The sequence below is a fragment of the Scyliorhinus torazame genome, chromosome 7 (assembly GCF_047496885.1).
Source record: "Scyliorhinus torazame isolate Kashiwa2021f chromosome 7, sScyTor2.1, whole genome shotgun sequence".
NCBI classification, from domain to species: Eukaryota; Metazoa; Chordata; class Chondrichthyes; order Carcharhiniformes; family Scyliorhinidae; genus Scyliorhinus; species Scyliorhinus torazame.
This window is the reverse complement of record NC_092713.1, coordinates 8,443,780-8,460,769: the sequence shown is the minus strand read 5'-3', so window position 1 is coordinate 8,460,769 and position 16,990 is coordinate 8,443,780. Positions and strand designations below refer to the sequence as shown.

The 16,990-nt window shown below is 49.2% G+C and overlaps 1 protein-coding gene across 1 annotated transcript in view; it reads left to right on the top strand.

Moving 5' to 3' along the window:
* slc44a5b (solute carrier family 44 member 5b) overlaps nt 1–16,990 on the top strand; it is a 596,657-nt gene that overhangs the window by 547,372 nt on the left and 32,295 nt on the right. Inside the window, exons 13-17 of the mRNA XM_072512838.1 lie at nt 2,025–2,124; nt 5,074–5,166; nt 7,279–7,366; nt 11,177–11,439; nt 13,848–13,942. Of these exons, the coding sequence (XP_072368939.1) occupies nt 2,025–2,124; nt 5,074–5,166; nt 7,279–7,366; nt 11,177–11,439; nt 13,848–13,942 (639 nt within the window). The remainder of the gene's footprint in view (nt 1–2,024; nt 2,125–5,073; nt 5,167–7,278; nt 7,367–11,176; nt 11,440–13,847; nt 13,943–16,990) is intronic.

The following is a 16,990-nucleotide window of genomic DNA, read 5'->3' as shown; positions in this document are numbered from 1 at the left end:
CAGCGGCAATCCCGCCGCCAGCGAACGGCGCACCGCCGGGAAACACTCGGCCGGGGGAGCGGAGAATCCCGCCCGATGTACTGGGAGCGTTGAGTTATTAACTATTGTTAGGGTTGAGTTACAATGTATTCGAAGGTTAAGATATGTTGGGAGTATTGAGCTACATTACATTGCGAGGGTTCAGTTACTTTATCATGGGAGGTTATCTGAAGATAAATTGGGAGGTTTGAGTTACGATGTATTGGTAATGTTGAGTTACGATGTCTTGTGCAAGGGTTACGTTTCGATGTATTGGTAATGTTGAGTTATGTTGTATCGTGAGGGTTACTTTATGATGCATTGTGAGGATTACTTTATGATGCATTGTGAGGATTACTTTATGATGCATTGTGAGGGTTACTTTATGATGCATTGTGAGGGTTACTTTATGATGCATTGTGAGGATTACTTTATGATGCATTGTGAGGATTACTTTATGATGCATTGTGAGGGTTACTTTATGATGCATTGTGAGGATTACTTTATGATGCATTGTGAGGGTTACTTTATGATGCATTGTAAGGGTTACTTTATGATGCATTGTGAGGGTTACTTTATGATGCATTGTGAGGGTTACTTTATGATGCATTGTGAGGGTTACTTTATGATGCATTGTGAGGGTTACTTTATGATGTATTGTGAGGGTTACTTTATGTTGTATCGTGAGGGTTACTTTATGATGTATTGTGAGGGTTACTTTATGATGCATTGTGAGGGTTACTTTATGATGTATTGTGAGGGTTACTTTATGTTGTATCGTGAGGGTTACTTTATGATGTATTGTGAGGGTTACTTTATGATGCATTGTGAGGGTTACTTTATGATGTATTGTGAGGGTTACTTTATGATGCATTGTGAGGGTTACTTTATGATGTATTGTGAGGGTTACTTTATGATGCATTGTGAGGGTTACTTTATGATGCATTGTGAGGGTTACTTTATGATGCATTGTGAGGGTTACTTTATGATGCATTGTGAGGGTTACTTTATGATGCATTGTGAGGGTTACTTTATGATGCATTGTGAGGGTTACTTTATGATGTATTGTGAGGGTTACTTTATGATGCATTGTGAGGGTTACTTTATGATGTATTGTGAGGGTTACTTTATGATGCATTGTGAGGGTTACTTTATGATGCATTGTGAGGGTTACTTTATGATGCATTGTGAGGGTTACTTTATGATGCATTGTGAGGGTTACTTTATGATGCATTGTGAGGGTTACTTTATGATGCATTGTGAGGGTTACTTTATGATGTATTGTGAGGGTTACTTTATGATGCATTGTGAGGGTTACTTTATGATGCATTGTGAGGGTTACTTTATGATGCATTGTGAGGGTTACTTTATGATGCATTGTGAGGGTTACTTTATGAAACATTGTGAGGGTTACTTTATGATGCATTGTGAGGGTTACTTTATGATGTATTGTGAGGGTTACTTTATGATGCATTGTGAGGGTTACTTTATATGATGAAATGGACAATTACGTGAGGGTGTATTGGAAAGTCAATAGAAATCAAAACCGTGACTTATTGTTGCCCGTTTTGCACTGTGAATGAAGACCAATTTCACCCTTGCCCCACTTCATCTGCTGCAGAAACTGCTGGATGTCAGAACCTGCTCCAGAATCCCCCCAAAGTAAGTGACCATCAAGCGGAGTCACTCTACCCAATAGGGCATGTCCCATTGGCTCTGATACAACTCCAGCCGGATTTGCTGCTCTGTTTTCCAAAGTCCTCGCGAAATCACACGAGCTTCGATAAACCTCCGACGGAATGTTTTATGCCGAGGAGAGCATGAAGACTAGCAACCTAATTCTCCAACCATTCAATATGAGCTGCCAGGAATTGGCAATGTCCTTTCTATAGTCAGATTCTTGTGCACTTTAACAACAGATACAGATTGTGTGACCATTCTATTAAAATCCACGTTTTTATAAGTTCTTTGCATTATCTTAAAACACGGTCTCTGCTATTTTCCAGTGATCTTTCTCTGCATTATTGAAGTGATCATCATACTGATGCTGATTTTCCTACGAAAAAGAATCTGTATTGCAATTGCACTGCTCAGGGAAGGGAGCAAGTAAGTGGTCAGCGGGATTGTTTAAGGGTCTGAATGTGTTGACTCACCCGATAAAGGTTTTCGTGACCTCAACAAACTTCCAACTTAACAACCATCAAATGTGTCCTAACGTATCTCCCATCAACCTCCAAATATACCTTAAGTTAATCTTGCAAGGTACTGTAATCAAATCCTTACCAATATGTCCAAACTTAACTCAGGAATAAAATATAGCTTTTACTCCAATTTAATCTTCCGTACACCACCTCCACTTGCCACTGATACACTCCATCATACCATACACTAACACTCCAGATCTCCCTGATTTAATAGCCTGATGTATTTTACCCCAACATCCCAAAGTTCACCCTAATGTTATACCCTAATGTAGCTATCCATTAAATTCTAACATATACCCTAAGGTAACCTCTGTTGTATCCTAACTTGTGCATGTTGGTGCGTGAGTCGCATTATTTGTCCTGTAACAACGGTTTTTGTTAGATTTTGAGATGAGGAGACCTTTTCAAATCCAGTAAATTCTTGTGTTTAGTACGTCACAATTATTGCACTATCTCAAACCTGTATCTCTGATAAGCAGACTATCTCTGGATACAATTTTTAAAATGCAGTACAAGTTACCCATCATGATCAGACAGTAACTAATACATCCAATCAGGAATGATTTATTTAATCATAGAGAGGGGAGAATGTGGAACTGGCTCCCACAAGAAGTGGGGAGAATGTGGAACTCGTTCCCACAGGGAGTGGGGAGAATGTGGGACTCGCTCCCACAGGGAATGGGGCAAATGTGGAACTCGCTCCCACAGGGAGTGGGGAGAATGTGGAACGCGCTCCCACAGGAAGTGGGGAGAATGTGGAACTCGTTCACACAGGGAGTGGGGAGAATGTGGAACTCGCTCCCACAGGGAGTTGGGAGAATGTGGAACTCGATCCCACAGGGAGTGGGGAGAATGTGGAACTCGCTCCCACAGGGAGTGGGGAGAATGTGGAACTCGTTCCCACAGGGAGTGGGGAGAATGTGGGACTCGCTCCCACAGGGAGTGGGGAGAATGTGGGACTCGCTCCCACAGGGAGTGGGGAGAATGTGGAACTCGCTCCCACAGGGAGTGGGGAGAATGTGGAACTCATTCCCACAAGGAGTGGGGAGAATGTGGGACTCGCTCCCACAGGGAGTGGGGAGAATGTGGAACTCGCTCCCACAGGGAGTGGGGAGAATGTGGGACTCGCTCCCACAGGGAGTGGGGAGAATGTGGAACTCGCTCCCACAGGGAGTGGGGAGAATGTGGGACTCGCTCCCACAGGGAGTGGGGAGAATGTGGGACTCGCTCCCACAGGGAGTGGGGAGAATGTGGAACTCGCTCTCACAGGGAGTGGGGAGAATGTGGGGCTCGCTCCTACAGGGAGTGGGGAGAATGTGGAACTCGTTCCCACAGGGAGTGGGGAGAATGTGGAACTCGTTCCCACAGGGAGTGGGGAGAATGTGGGACTCGCTCCCACAGGGAGTGGGGAGAATGTGGGACTCGCTCCCACAGGGAGTGGGGAGAATGTGGGACTCGCTCCCACTGGGAGTGGGGAGAATGTGGGACTCGCTCCCACAGGGAGTGGGGAGAATGTGGGATTCGCTCCCACAGGGAGTGGGGAGAATGTGGGACTCGTTCCCACAGGGAGTGGGGAGAATGTGGAACTCGATCCCACAGGGAGTGGGGAGAATGTGGGATTCGCTCCCACCGGGAGTGGGGAGAATGTGGGACTCGTTCCCACAGGGAGTGGGGAGAATGTGGAACTCGCTCCCACAGGGAGTGGGGAGAATGTGGAACTCGCTCCCACAGGGAGTGGGGAGAATGTGGGACTCGCTCCCACAGGGAGTGGGGAGAATGTGGGATTCGCTCCCACAGGGAGTGGGGAGAATGTGGGACTCGTTCCCACAGGGAGTGGGGAGAATGTGGAACTCGATCCCACAGGGAGTGGGGAGAATGTGGGACTCGCTCCCACAGGGAGTGGGGAGAATGTGGGACTCGCTCCCACAGGGAATGGGGCGAATGTGGAACTCGCTCCCACAGGGAGTGGGGAGAATGTGGAACTCGCTCCCACAGGAAGTGGGGAGAATGTGGAACTCGTTCCCACAGGGAGTGGGGAGAATGTGGAACTCGCTCCCACAGGGAGTGGGGAGAATGTGGAACTCGATCCCACAGGGAGTGGGGAGAATGTGGAACTCGTTCCCACAGGGAGTGGGGAGAATGTGGAACTCGTTCCCACAGGGAGTGGGGAGAGTGTGGAACTCACTCCCACAGGGAGTGGGGAGAATGTGGAACTCGCTCCCACAGGGAGTGGGGAGAATGTGGAACTCGTTCCCACAGGGAGTGGGGCGAATGTGGATCTCGCTCCCTCAGGGAGTGGGGAGAATGTGGAACTCGCTCCCACAGGGAGTGGGGAGAATGTGGAACTCGTTCCCACAGGGAGCGGGGAGAATGTGGAACTCGCTCCCACAAGGAGTGGGGAGAATGTGGAACTCGTTCCCACAGGGAGTGGGGAGAATGTGGGACTCGCTCCCACAGGGAATGGGGCGAATGTGGAACTCGCTCCCACAGGGAGTGGGGAGAATGTGGGACTCGCTCCCACAGGGAGTGGGGAGAATGTGGGACTCGCTCCCACGGGGAGTGGGGGAGGTGAAGAGTGTTGATACATTGAGAAGCGGAAGCTGGATGAACAGATGAGGCAGAGAGGGATAGAAGGAGATGCTGATTGGGTGAGAGGAAAAGGTTGGTGGCTCCTGTGGAGTCTAAACACCAGAATATATTGGATGGGCCGAATGTCCTGTTTCTGTTCTGTAAATTTGATGTTATTTTAATGTTGTTGGGTTTAGCTATAGAGTCATTCATGATTTAATTCAAATGTAATGCTATCAAAGAATGTGGTTGTTTATATATTTTAACTCTTTTCTGTCATCAGGGCCATAGGATATATCATGTCCACTCTATTCTACCCCATCATTACCTTCTTGCTGTTGGCCATCTGTATTTCCTATTGGGTTATTACAGCTATGTATCCTTTCAGATAATGCTGCTGTGTAACAATTCATCTCACTTCACGTAATGTTGAACACTGAAGGCTTGACATCATGGTCTGTTCTAGAAAGGTTCAGTTCCAATGACCTGCCGGCCATTTCAGGACGATCTACTTACCCAGAGAAATTGAAGAAACTCGCTGTGCCTGAGGAAACATGTTTATTAAAACTGCTAAAATGTACAAGCTGTGTTCCGGGGGAGTGCTCTAGTGGAGTATCAATGATTTGAACAATGTGGAGAGAGCTGGGATTGTTCTCCTTGGAGCAGAGAAGGTTCAGAGGAGATTGAATCGAGGGGTTCAAAATCAGCAAGAGCTTTGATGGAGTAAATGAGGAGAAAGTGTCTCCAGTGACAGGAGGGAGGGTCACCAGAGGGACACAGATTGAAGAGAATCGGGAAAAGAAGCAGAGGGGGAGATGAGGAGGATGTTTTTTACACAGCGAGTTGTTGTGAGGCAGAGGGGGAGATGAGGAGGATGTTTTTTACACAGCGAGTTGTTGTGAGGCAGAGGGGGAGATGAGGAGGATGTTTTTTACACAGCGAGTTGTTGTGAGGCAGAGGGGGAGATGAGGAGGATGTTTTTTACACAGCGAGTTGTTGTGAGGCAGAGGGAGAGATGAGGAGGATGTTTTTTACACAGCGAGTTGTTGTGAGGCAGAGGGAGAGATGAGGAGGATGTTTTTTACACAGCGAGTTGTTGTGAGGCAGAGGGGGAGATGAGGAGGATGTTTTTTACACAGCGAGTTGTTGTGAGGCAGAGGGGGAGATGAGGAGAATGTTTTTTACACAGCGAGTTGTTGTGAGGCAGAGGGGGAGATGAGGAGGATGTTTTTTACACAGCGAGTTGTTGTGAGGGGGGAGATGAGGAGGATGTTTTTTACACAGCGAGTTGTTGTGAGGCAGAGGGGGAGATGAGTAGGATGTTTTTTACACAGCGAGTTGTTGTGAGGCAGAGGGGGAGATGAGGAGGATGTTTTTTACGCAGCGAGTTGTTGTGAGGCAGAGGGGGGGATGAGGAGGATGTTTTTTACACAGCGAGTTGTGAGGCAGAGGGGGAGATGAGGAGGATGTTTTTTACACAGCGAGTTGTTGTGAGGCAGAGGGGGAGATGAGGAGGATGTTTTTTACACAGCGAGTTGTTGTGAGGCAGAGGGGGAGATGAGGAGGATGTTTTTTACACAGCGAGTTGTTGTGAGGCAGAGGGGGAGATGAGGAGGATGTTTTTTACGCAGCGAGTTGTTGTGAGGCAGAGGGGGGGATGAGGAGGATGTTTTTTACACAGCGAGTTGTGAGGCAGAGGGGGAGATGAGGAGGATGTTTTTTACGCAGCGAGTTGTTGTGAGGCAGAGGGGGAGATGAGGAGGATGTTTTTTACACAGCGAGTTGTGAGGCAGAGGGGGAGATGAGGAGGATGTTTTTTACGCAGCGAGTTGTTGTGAGGCAGAGGGGGAGATGAGGAGGATGTTTTTTACACAGCGAGTTGTTGTGAGGCAGAGGGGGAGATGAGGAGGATGTTTTTTACACAGCGAGTTGTTGTGAGGCAGAGGGGGAGATGAGGAGGATGTTTTTTACACAGCGAGTTGTTGTGAGGCAGAGGGGGAGATGAGGAGGATGTTTTTTACACAGCGAGTTGTTGTGAGGCAGAGGGGGAGATGAGGAGAATATTTTTTACCCAGTGAGTTGTTGTGAGGCAGAGGGGGAGATGAGGAGGATGTTTTTTACACAGCGAGTTGTTGTGAGGCAGAGGGGGAGATGAGGAGAATATTTTTTACCCAGTGAGTTGTTGTGGTCTGGAAGGTGCTGCCTGAAAGGGCGGCGGAAGCAGATTCAACAATAACTTTCAAAAGGGAACTGGATAAATAGTTGAAAAGGAAACATTTGCAAGACTATGAGGACTGATTTGGATGGCTCTTTCCAAGAGCTGGCATAGGAGTAATGGGCCGAAGGGCCTTCTCTTGTACTGTCAAATTCAATGCTTATTGTAGCTCCGTCAGAGTTTTATCGTGCTTTAAATCCAAATTGTCTGACAGATTATTGACACATTAAGGAATGAAAAATATTGATGTATTCTTTAACGTGAAATATGCAGATTTCTGTCAACCTCTGGTGAGGCAATCTACAAAGTGGTGACCAATCGAGGCCATTGTATATATGCAAATAGAACCTGCGATCCTGAGGTATGCAGTCTGTTTACAGCTGGTGTATATGTTGGGAATGGGATGGAGGGATTCAGATGTACTACTTGATGCAATTTGAGTGTCTAGCTCAAAGGGTATTTAGTGTCAAGCGTTTCGGTGCGGGACTGCAGTCACATATCAGCCCAGATTGAGTGAGAACAGCCGGTTTCCTTCTTTACAAAACATTGAGACAATTTGACAACTTTACGGCCACAATGTACTCAGCCCAGCTTTTTAATTCCAGATTTCTTTATATTCAGAAGCTCGTATCCGATTCCCTTTGGAAAGTTATTGTTGAATCTGCTTCCACCGCCCTTTCAGGCAGCACCTTCCAGATCACACCAACTCGCTGGGTAAAAAACATTCCCTGTGTCCCCCCCCCCGTTAGAGATTTTGGCGATTGTTTTCAATCTGTGTCCCCTGGCCGGGCCCCTGCCACTTGAAACAATTCCTCCCCAAATACTATCTCAACAAGCTTCATCAGGCTGAAAACCTCCATGAAATCCCACCTTAACCTTCTCTCTGAACAGCCAAGAACACAAGAAATAGGAGACAGGGTCAGCCATCAGGCCCTTCCAGCCTGCCCCGGCATTCAGTACATCCCTGGCTGATCTATTCCAGTGTCAACTCCTTCTCTGAACCATTTCCCCAGAGCCCTCTATTCCTCAATCGATCAAATATTTATCCACCTCCACTTTAAATGCTTCTAATGATCGAGCCGCCACCTCTCTCCGGGACAGAGAATTCCAGATATTCACTACCCTCTGCAAGAAGAAATTTCTAAGCACCTCTGTTTTAAATGAGTATCTTGTAATATCTCTGGGGTAACCTGTACCTACGTTGCTGATGTCATACATTGGTCACTTCCTCCAGTCTACTGTCTCCCATCGCACTGTGGACCACATCTGTTGCAGCAATGGGAATGAGGCTAATGGCTATCTACCATAAACTAAACACAGTGGGTTTTGGACAGGATGCAGAGGGGGGAGTGGAATATAAAACTGACGTTCCAGTACCCCAAAATTCAGCACCTCAAAAATGATCTTGACCCACCTGTCTCCACCCTGCTGTGCAGGACACATGGAGATAGAATCCCTACAGAGCAGAAGGGGCTGCTCGGCCCATTGAGTCATCACTGACCCTCCGAAAGAGCACCCTGCCTCGGCCCAATCCCCCGCCCTATCCCCGTAACCCCATCCAAACTTTGGACACTAAGGGGCAATTTATCCCGGCCAATCCACCTAACCTGCACATCTTTGGACTGTGGGAGGAAACCGGAGCACCCGGAGGAAACCCACGCACACACGGGGAGGACGTACAGACTCCGCACAGACAGTGACCCAAGCCGGAATTGAACCCGGGACCCCGGAGCTGTGAGGCAGTAGTGCTAACCACTGTGCCACCGTGATGCCCCAATGCTGGTGGTGGTAACAATACGAAGCAAGTGCCTTGTCCCTAAATAAAGTCATGACAAGCACCAAACACAGCTGATCATTGAGGCATCACTACCCAGAGAACATCAGTTCAGACCCTTGCCAGGACATTTGAGAATTTTAATTCAGTTTCAAAGGTATCTAGAAATATAAAATAAAACAGTGTCAGTCAAAATGACCATAAAGCTGTCAGATTGTCATAAAATCCGAATTGGTTCATTAATGTCCTTTAGGGAAGGAACCTTAGCCAGTCTGGCTGCCATGCCTCACTCCAACCCCACACTAATGTGATTCATCATTAACCGCCCTCTAACGCGGTCCAGTCAGACACGCAGTTTTATCATTAGAGCAAATCGTCACAGATGGCGGAAATCTGAAATAAATACCGAAAATGTTGCCCATTTGCACCCGGTCTGACAGCATCTGTGGAGAGAGGAACAGAGTTAATGTTCGAGCCCAAAGGACTCTCTCCACAGAGCTATCAGACCTGGCCAGTATTTGGAGTTGTATTAAATCCACTCAATACCAGTGATTCAAGAAGGCAGCTCCGGACCACCTCCTCAGTATCTCGGGAAGGGGTGATAGACGTTGGCGCAGCCAGCGATCCCGCACCCTGAATGGATGTTCATCCATCAATATAAAACAGTCACTAATTCATTAATCCAGCGGGGAACTCAAGAGATACCTCTTTACCCAGAGAGTGGGGAGAATGTGGGACTCGCTCCCACAGGGAGTGGGGAGAATGTGGAACTCGCTCTCACAGGGAGTGGGGAGAATGTGGGACTCGCTCCCACAGGGAGTGGGGAGAATGTGGGACTCGCTCCCACAGGGAGTGGGGAGAATGTGGGACTCGCTTCCACAGGGAGTGGGGAGAATGTGGGACTCGCTCCCACAGGGAGTGGGGAGAATGTGGGACTCGCTCCCACAGGGAGTGGGGAGAATGTGGGACTCGCTCCCACAGGGAGTGGGGAGAGTGTGGAACTCGCTCCCACAGGGAGTGGGGAGAATGTGGAACTCGCTCCCACAGGGGGTGGGGAGAATGTGGAACTCGCTCCCACAGGGAGTGGGGAGAATGTGGGACTCGCTCCCACAGGGAGTGGGGAGAATGTGGGACTCGCTCCCACAGGGAGTGGGGAGAATGTGGGACTCGCTCCCACAGGGAGTGGGGAGAGTGTGGGACTCGCTCCCACAGGGAGTGGGGAGAATGTGGGACTCGCTCCCACAGGGAGTGGGGAGAATGTGGGACTCGCTCCCACAGGGAGTGGGGAGAGTGTGGGACTCGCTCCCACAGGGAGTGGGGAGAGTGTGGGACTCGCTCCCACAGAGAGTGGGGAGAATGTGGAACTCGCTCCCACAGGGGGTGGGGAGAATGTGGAACTCGCTCCCACAGGGAGTGGGGAGAGTGTGGGACTCGCTCCCACAGGGAGTGGGGAGAGTGTGGGACTCGCTCCCACAGGGAGTGGGGCGAATGTGGAACTCGCTCCCACAGGGAGTGGGGAGAGTGTGGAACTCGCTTCCACAGGGAGTGGGGAGAATGTGGAACTCGCTCCCACAGGGAGTGGGGAGAATGTGGAACTTGCTCCCACAGGGAGCGGGGAGAATGTGGGACTCTCTCCCACAGGGAGTGGGGGGAATGTGGAACTCGCTCCCACAGGGAGTGGGGAGAATGTGGAACTCGCTCCCACAGGGAGTGGGGAGAATGTGGAACTCTCTCCCACAGGGAGTGGGGGGAATGTGGGACTCGCTCCCACAGGGAGTGGGGAGAATGTGGAACTTGCTCCCACAGGGAGTGGGGAGAATGTGCGACTTGCTCCCACAGAGAGTGGGGAGAATGTGGAACTCGCTCCCACAGGGAGTGGGGAGAATAATATTTATGTATTTTAGAAGAGGCAAATATTGAAGGGAGCAAAGAATAGAAGGATATGCTGATTGGGTGGGTTGAAGCACAGTGGGAGCATAAAAGTTAGCATATGCCAGAATGGCCTGTTTCTGTGCCATACACGCCATGTAATTTTATGAAAGCCGAGGTCTTTACACAGACAGAGATTATGTGACTCCAACCCCCCAGACATTCCGTCCTATCATGGCGAGGGGTTTGAGGAAGTTGGCTGCCCAGGGTAATTAGGAACGCCCAATAAATACCGACCTTTCCAGGAATGCTCATATTCCTGAATGAACAACAAAATGAATTAATTTAATACACGCGCAAAATACTGCGGATGCTGAAAATCTGACATAGAAACAGAAAATGTTGGGAAACCTCAGCACGTCTGGCAGCGTCTGTGGGGAATCCGTCTGACCCGGACTCAGAGCGATGAGGAAAGTCCGATGCGGCGGTTTCAACCCTGATGACCTGTGACCTTTCTTTCCCCCACAGATATTTAACACCAGCAACGTCACCAAGTTGTGCCCGGGTGCACAATGTGCCTTCGCTTTCTACGGCGGAGAGAGTCTTTATCACAAGTACATCTTCATCCTTCAAATATGCAACCTGTTTGTGTTTCTGTGGCTGGTGAATTTCGCCATTGCCCTGGGGCAGTGCACACTGGCCGGTGCCTTCGCTTCCTATTACTGGGCATTCAGGAAGCCAGCTGACATTCCCAGCTTCCCTCTGCTGGCTGCATTTGGCCGTTCCCTGAGGTAAAAATGTCAAAGCCCCCGTCACCGCTTCCACCCAGACTGAGAATGTTACAATACAGGATCATCGCAGCCAAGCTGTGCGCAGGAAGCTTCCGTCTACCCTCTCTGGTGGGCATTGCAGATCCCAACGCCAATAATTCACAGAGGGGCAGGGACTTTATCCCCGGTGTCCTGGTCAATATCCATCCCTCAGCCAACATCAGAGTGGGCTGGATTCTTCCGCCGCCCGCAAGATCGCCATGGGCAGGACGCAGACCATGTAAAGGTCCATCCACCGCGGCGGGGCGGGGGGAGGGGGGGTCCGGTCGGCGGGCGGAGAATCCCGCCCATAAACCGATTATCCTGTAGTGATCACGTGGCTGTTTGTGGGATCTTCCTGTGCACAGAATTGGCTGCTGCCTTTCCTACATTACAATGGTTTAAATTTCAGAACGACCTCATCGGCCGCGGTGCACTTTGGGATGTGTTGGGGGTTTGCTCAGGATGCTATTGCAATGCGAGATATTTTCTCTCTTGTTGGTCAGTCTCCCAAAACCTGCTCTTCTGGTTTGGTGACATCACTGACACCACCTTCACCTTCCCGCTCTGTCCCCCATGGCCCTCAGTTCCCGGAACATCTGAAACATCTATCAACCTCAGTCGTGTATGTATTCAATCTTGGAGTCTCTGCAGCTCGTTATGTTCAAGAATTCCAAACATTCACAGACCCCCAGGTGAAGAAATTCTAATAATCTCTGTCCTAAATGGCTGCCCTCTTACCCGGAGATGATCCCTTTTAGTTCTAAATTCTCCACCAGGGGACACCCCCTCTCGGCATCATCCACCTTGTCAAACTCCCAAAGCCCAGCTCCATCCCTCCACAGCAATATATTGAAGATATTTAACTGCAAGAAAGTTTGTTTTCTTATTTTCTCTCAGTCACCTACACTGATAAATCTAACATTTTCTGACAAGATTGATGGGGCAGTGGAGTGAATACTGCAGGTTTAAGATTCTCAGCTTGCCATGGTCTTGCCCCCTCCCTATCTCTGGAATCTCCCAACGGCCCCGCATCCCTCGGAGATCCCTGTGTTCCCATAGTTCTGGCTTCTGGAACATCCCCAATTTTAATCACTCCACCAGTGGCAGCCATCCCTTCAGTTTCCCGGGTCCTAAGCTCCTGAATTGCCTCCTTACACCTCTCCCCCCTCTGCTCTCTTCCTCTTCGATGGCCTTTAAAATCATCCTCTCTGACCAAGCTTTTAGTCATCCGTCCGACTATTGTAGTTTGGTGTCAGATTTCTGTCCATTTACCCCACTGCATGCTGCATCAAAGGCGCTATATAAATGTAAGTTCTCTATAATAATACAAAATAAAATGCCCCTTTGAATATTTTTGACAGAAAAGTAGGTTAGAATGTGTGCCCCAGAGATTGTGCCCTGGATATTCCTCATGGAGGAAGGGCCTCTTCAATTCCTGACCCATTTTCCATGGGGAGGTTAATCAGATTTGTTGCCGTTGTGAGTTTTCCTTCACAAGACAAGAAAATCCCAGTGGTTGCGGCAGGTCACCATGAATTCACCGAAAGGGGCAGATGGTTAAAGGATGAGAAGAAGCAGAGATAGGTTTAGCCCCTCTGTCAAGGTGGAGGTCTCAACAAATATGGGCCCATTGTGTCAAAATGGAGGAAGAGAGGGCCTTTCCTAGGCACGATTGCTCTATTATCCTGGGTCTTAACCTTCCACCCAAGTGCCTGACCCTTCGCCTCAGCATCCTCACCTCATAAAACCACAGAGAATAGGAGCTGGAGGAGGCCATTCGGCCCTTTGAGCCTGCTCCACCATTCATTATGGTCATTCATGGCTGATCATTCAACTCAATTGCCTAATCCCGCTTCCCCCCTCCCCCCACCCCATATCCTTTGATTCCCTTCGCCCTAAGTGCTTTATCTAACTGTTTCTTGGAACCATACAATGTTCGGTGGGGGGGTCGGAGAATCGCGCCCCTGGTTCTGGACACCCCCACCATCGGGAACATCCTTCCTGCATCTCCCCTGTCCAGTCCTGTTCGAATTTTATAGGTTTCTATGAGACCCCCCCCCCCCTCATTTTAGATATCCATTAAAGATTAAGGAACCAGGGTGAAGGGTCAAGGCTAAGGATGAGGAACAAGGGCGAGGACCCAGGAACAAGGCTCCAGATAAAGCTGACATCCAAGGCCGGAAAGAGTAAAAAGCATGAAGGAGACCAGGGAGCGGTGGCGAGGTGACACCAACCTTGGGTTCTAAAGGCCTGGGAAGAGGACGAGGGTGAGAAAGTTCCAGAATTTGGAAGTCCCGAGAAGGGCCAAAGATAGCGAGGACACGAGGGCTCTGTTTTAGCAGCGTTTGATGTACGACAATTATTCTGAACCTGTTTCGTTGTCTCAGGTACCACACGGGCTCTCTGGCATTTGGCTCCTTAATCCTCGCCATCATCCAACTCATCAGAATTATTTTGGAATACCTGGATAATAAGCTGAAAGGTGAATCACCGATAAACTCTGCTTTGATGCTGGTTACGGAATATACGCTGGCAATCCGACAAGGATTCCGGAGAAATATATTGGCCAATCTATCCCATTAGCACTGGGAGTCGTTGAGGCAGATGACAGCTGAAGCTAGATAAACACATGAGAGAGGCAGGAAGCGGAGGATATGGTGAGGGGGTGAGATAAAGAGGGGGCGAATGGGGAGCAGAGATCCCAACCTGGACCGTTTCCCTGTGCTGTACCTCCCAGGTGTAATTCTTTTTTTTAAAAATCAATTTAGAGCACCCAATTACATTTTTCCAATTAAGGGGCAATTTAGCGTGGCCAATCCACCTACCCTGCACATCTTTGGGTCGCGGGGGCGAAACCCACGCAGACACGGGGAGAATGTGCAAACTCCATGCGGACAGTGACCCGGGGCCGGGATCGAACCTGGGACCTGGGCGCCGTGAGGCAGCAGTGCTAACCACTGCCCCACATGTGTAATTCTGTACACTTCCATTAGGGCAAGATTTTGTTATGTCGGCCAATCTCCCAAAGAACCAGGATGAGTGTAATCTGCAAATGAAGAGGGGGTTAAAGAGGAGCGTCCAATGAATTTCCATAGGTTAGAGGTTCAGGGTCAACAGATCGAGCTCAGTCCCATTTCACCCCGACACATTGGGTCCTGATTATTAGTTTGCCATTATAGATTCCAACGTCTACATTTGTAACAGAGACTGCCTATGTAAACATGTCACACCATGATTACCTTCCCACCAGTGATGTTTCATCTTCATTGGTACAGAGTGGGGGGGGGGGGGGGGGGGGGGGGGGGGGGGGGGGGGGGGGGGGGTGGGGGGGGGGGGGGGGTGGGGGTTGAATTGCTTTGCAATTGGTTGAAATAAAGAGCTTTCATAGTTAATGTGAAAAACTAATTGTGAGGGATGTGTGCAGACTCTGAATTGATGGAGTAAATGAGGAGAAAGTGTTTCAGTGACAGGAGGGAGGGTAACCAGAGGGACACAGATTGAAGAGAATCGGGAAAAGAAGCAGAGGGGGAGATGAGGAGGATGTTTTTTACACAGCGAGTTGTTGTGAGGCAGAGGGGGAGATGAGGAGGATGTTTTTTCCACAGCGAGTTGTTGTGAGGCAGAGGGGGAGATGAGGAGGATGTTTTTTACATAGCGAGTTGTTGTGAGGCAGAGGGGGGAGACGAGGAGGATGTTTTTTACACAGCGAGTTGTTGTGAGGCAGAGGGGGAGACGAGGAGGATGTTTTTTTACACAGCGAGTTGTTGTGAGGCAGAGGGGGAGATGAGGAGGATGTTTTTTACACAGCGAGTTGTTGTGAGGCAGAGGGGGAGATGAGGAGGATGTTTTTTACACAGCGAGTTGTTGTGAGGCAGAGGGGGAGATGAGGAGGATGTTTTTTACACAGCGAGTTGTTGTGAGGCAGAGGGGGAGATGAGGAGGATGTTTTTTACACAGCGAGTTGTTGTGAGGCAGAGGGGGAGATGAGGAGGATGTTTTTTACACAGCGAGTTGTTGTGAGGCAGAGGGGGAGATGAGGAGGCTGTTTTTTACACAGCGAGTTGTTGTGAGGCAGAGGGGGAGGTGAGGAGGATGTTTTTTACACAGCGAGTTGTTGTGAGGCAGAGGGGGAGATGAGGAGGATGTTTTTTACACAGCGAGTTGTTGTGAAGCAGAGGGGGAGATGAGGAGGATGTTTTTTACACAGCGAGTTGTTGTGAGGCAGAGGGGGAGATGAGGAGGATGTTTTATACACAGCGAGTTGTTGTGAGGCAGAGGGGGAGATGAGGAGAATGTTTTTTACACAGCGAGTTGTTGTGAGGCAGAGGGGGAGATGAGGAGAATGTTTTTACACCAGCGAGTTGTTGTGAGGCAGAGGGGGAGATGAGGAGGATGTTTTTTACACAGCGAGTTGTTGTGAGGCAGAGGGGGAGATGAGGAGGATGTTTTTTACACAGCGAGTTGTTGTGAGGCAGAGGGGGGAGATGAGGAGGATGTTTTTTACACAGCGAGTTGTTGTGAGGCAGAGGGGGAGATGAGGAGGATGTTTTTTACACAGCGAGTTGTGAGGCAGAGGGGGAGATGAGGAGGATGTTTTTTACACAGCGAGTTGTTGTGAGGCAGAGGGGGAGATGAGGAGGATGTTTTTTACACAGCGAGTTGTTGTGAGGCAGAGGGGGAGATGAGGAGGATGTTTTTTACACAGCGAGTTGTTGTGAGGCAGAGGGGGAGAGGAGGAGGATGTTTTTTTACACAGCGAGTTGTTGTGAGGCAGAGGGGGAGATGAGGAGAATGTTTTTACACAGCGAGTTGTTGTGAGGCAGAGGGGGAGATGAGGAGGATGTTTTTTACACAGCGAGTTGTTGTGAAGCAGAGGGGGAGATGAGAAGGATGTTTTTTACACAGCGAGTTGTTGTGAGGCAGAGGGGAGATGAGGAGGATGTTTTTTACACAGCGAGTTGTTGTGAGGCAGAGGGGGAGATGAGGAGGGTGTTTTTTTACACAGCGAGTTGTTGTGAGGGCAGAGGGGGAGATGAGGAGGATGTTTTTTACACAGCGAGTTGTTGTGAGGCAGAGGGGGAGATGAGGAGGATGTTTTTTAAACAGCGAGTTGTTGTGAGGCAGAGGGGGAGATGAGGAGGATGTTTTTTACACAGCGAGTTGTTGTGAGGCAGAGGGGGAGATGAGGAGGATGTTTTTTACACAGCGAGTTGTTGTGAGGCAGAGGGGGAGATGAGGAGGATGTTTTTTACACAGCGGAGTTTGAGGCAGAGGGGAGATGAGGAGGATGTTTTTTACACAGCGAGTTGTTGTGAGGCAGAGGGGGAGATGAGGAGGATGTTTTTTACACAGCGAGTTGTTTGTGAGGCAGAGGGGGAGATGAGGAGGATGTTTTTTACACAGCGAGTTGTTGTGATCTGGAAGGTGCTGCCTGAAAGATTCAATAATAACTTTCCAAAGACAATTGGATAAATAATTGAAGGGGAATATTTGTATGGCTGCAGGGTAAGAGCCGTGGGGAGTGGGATTA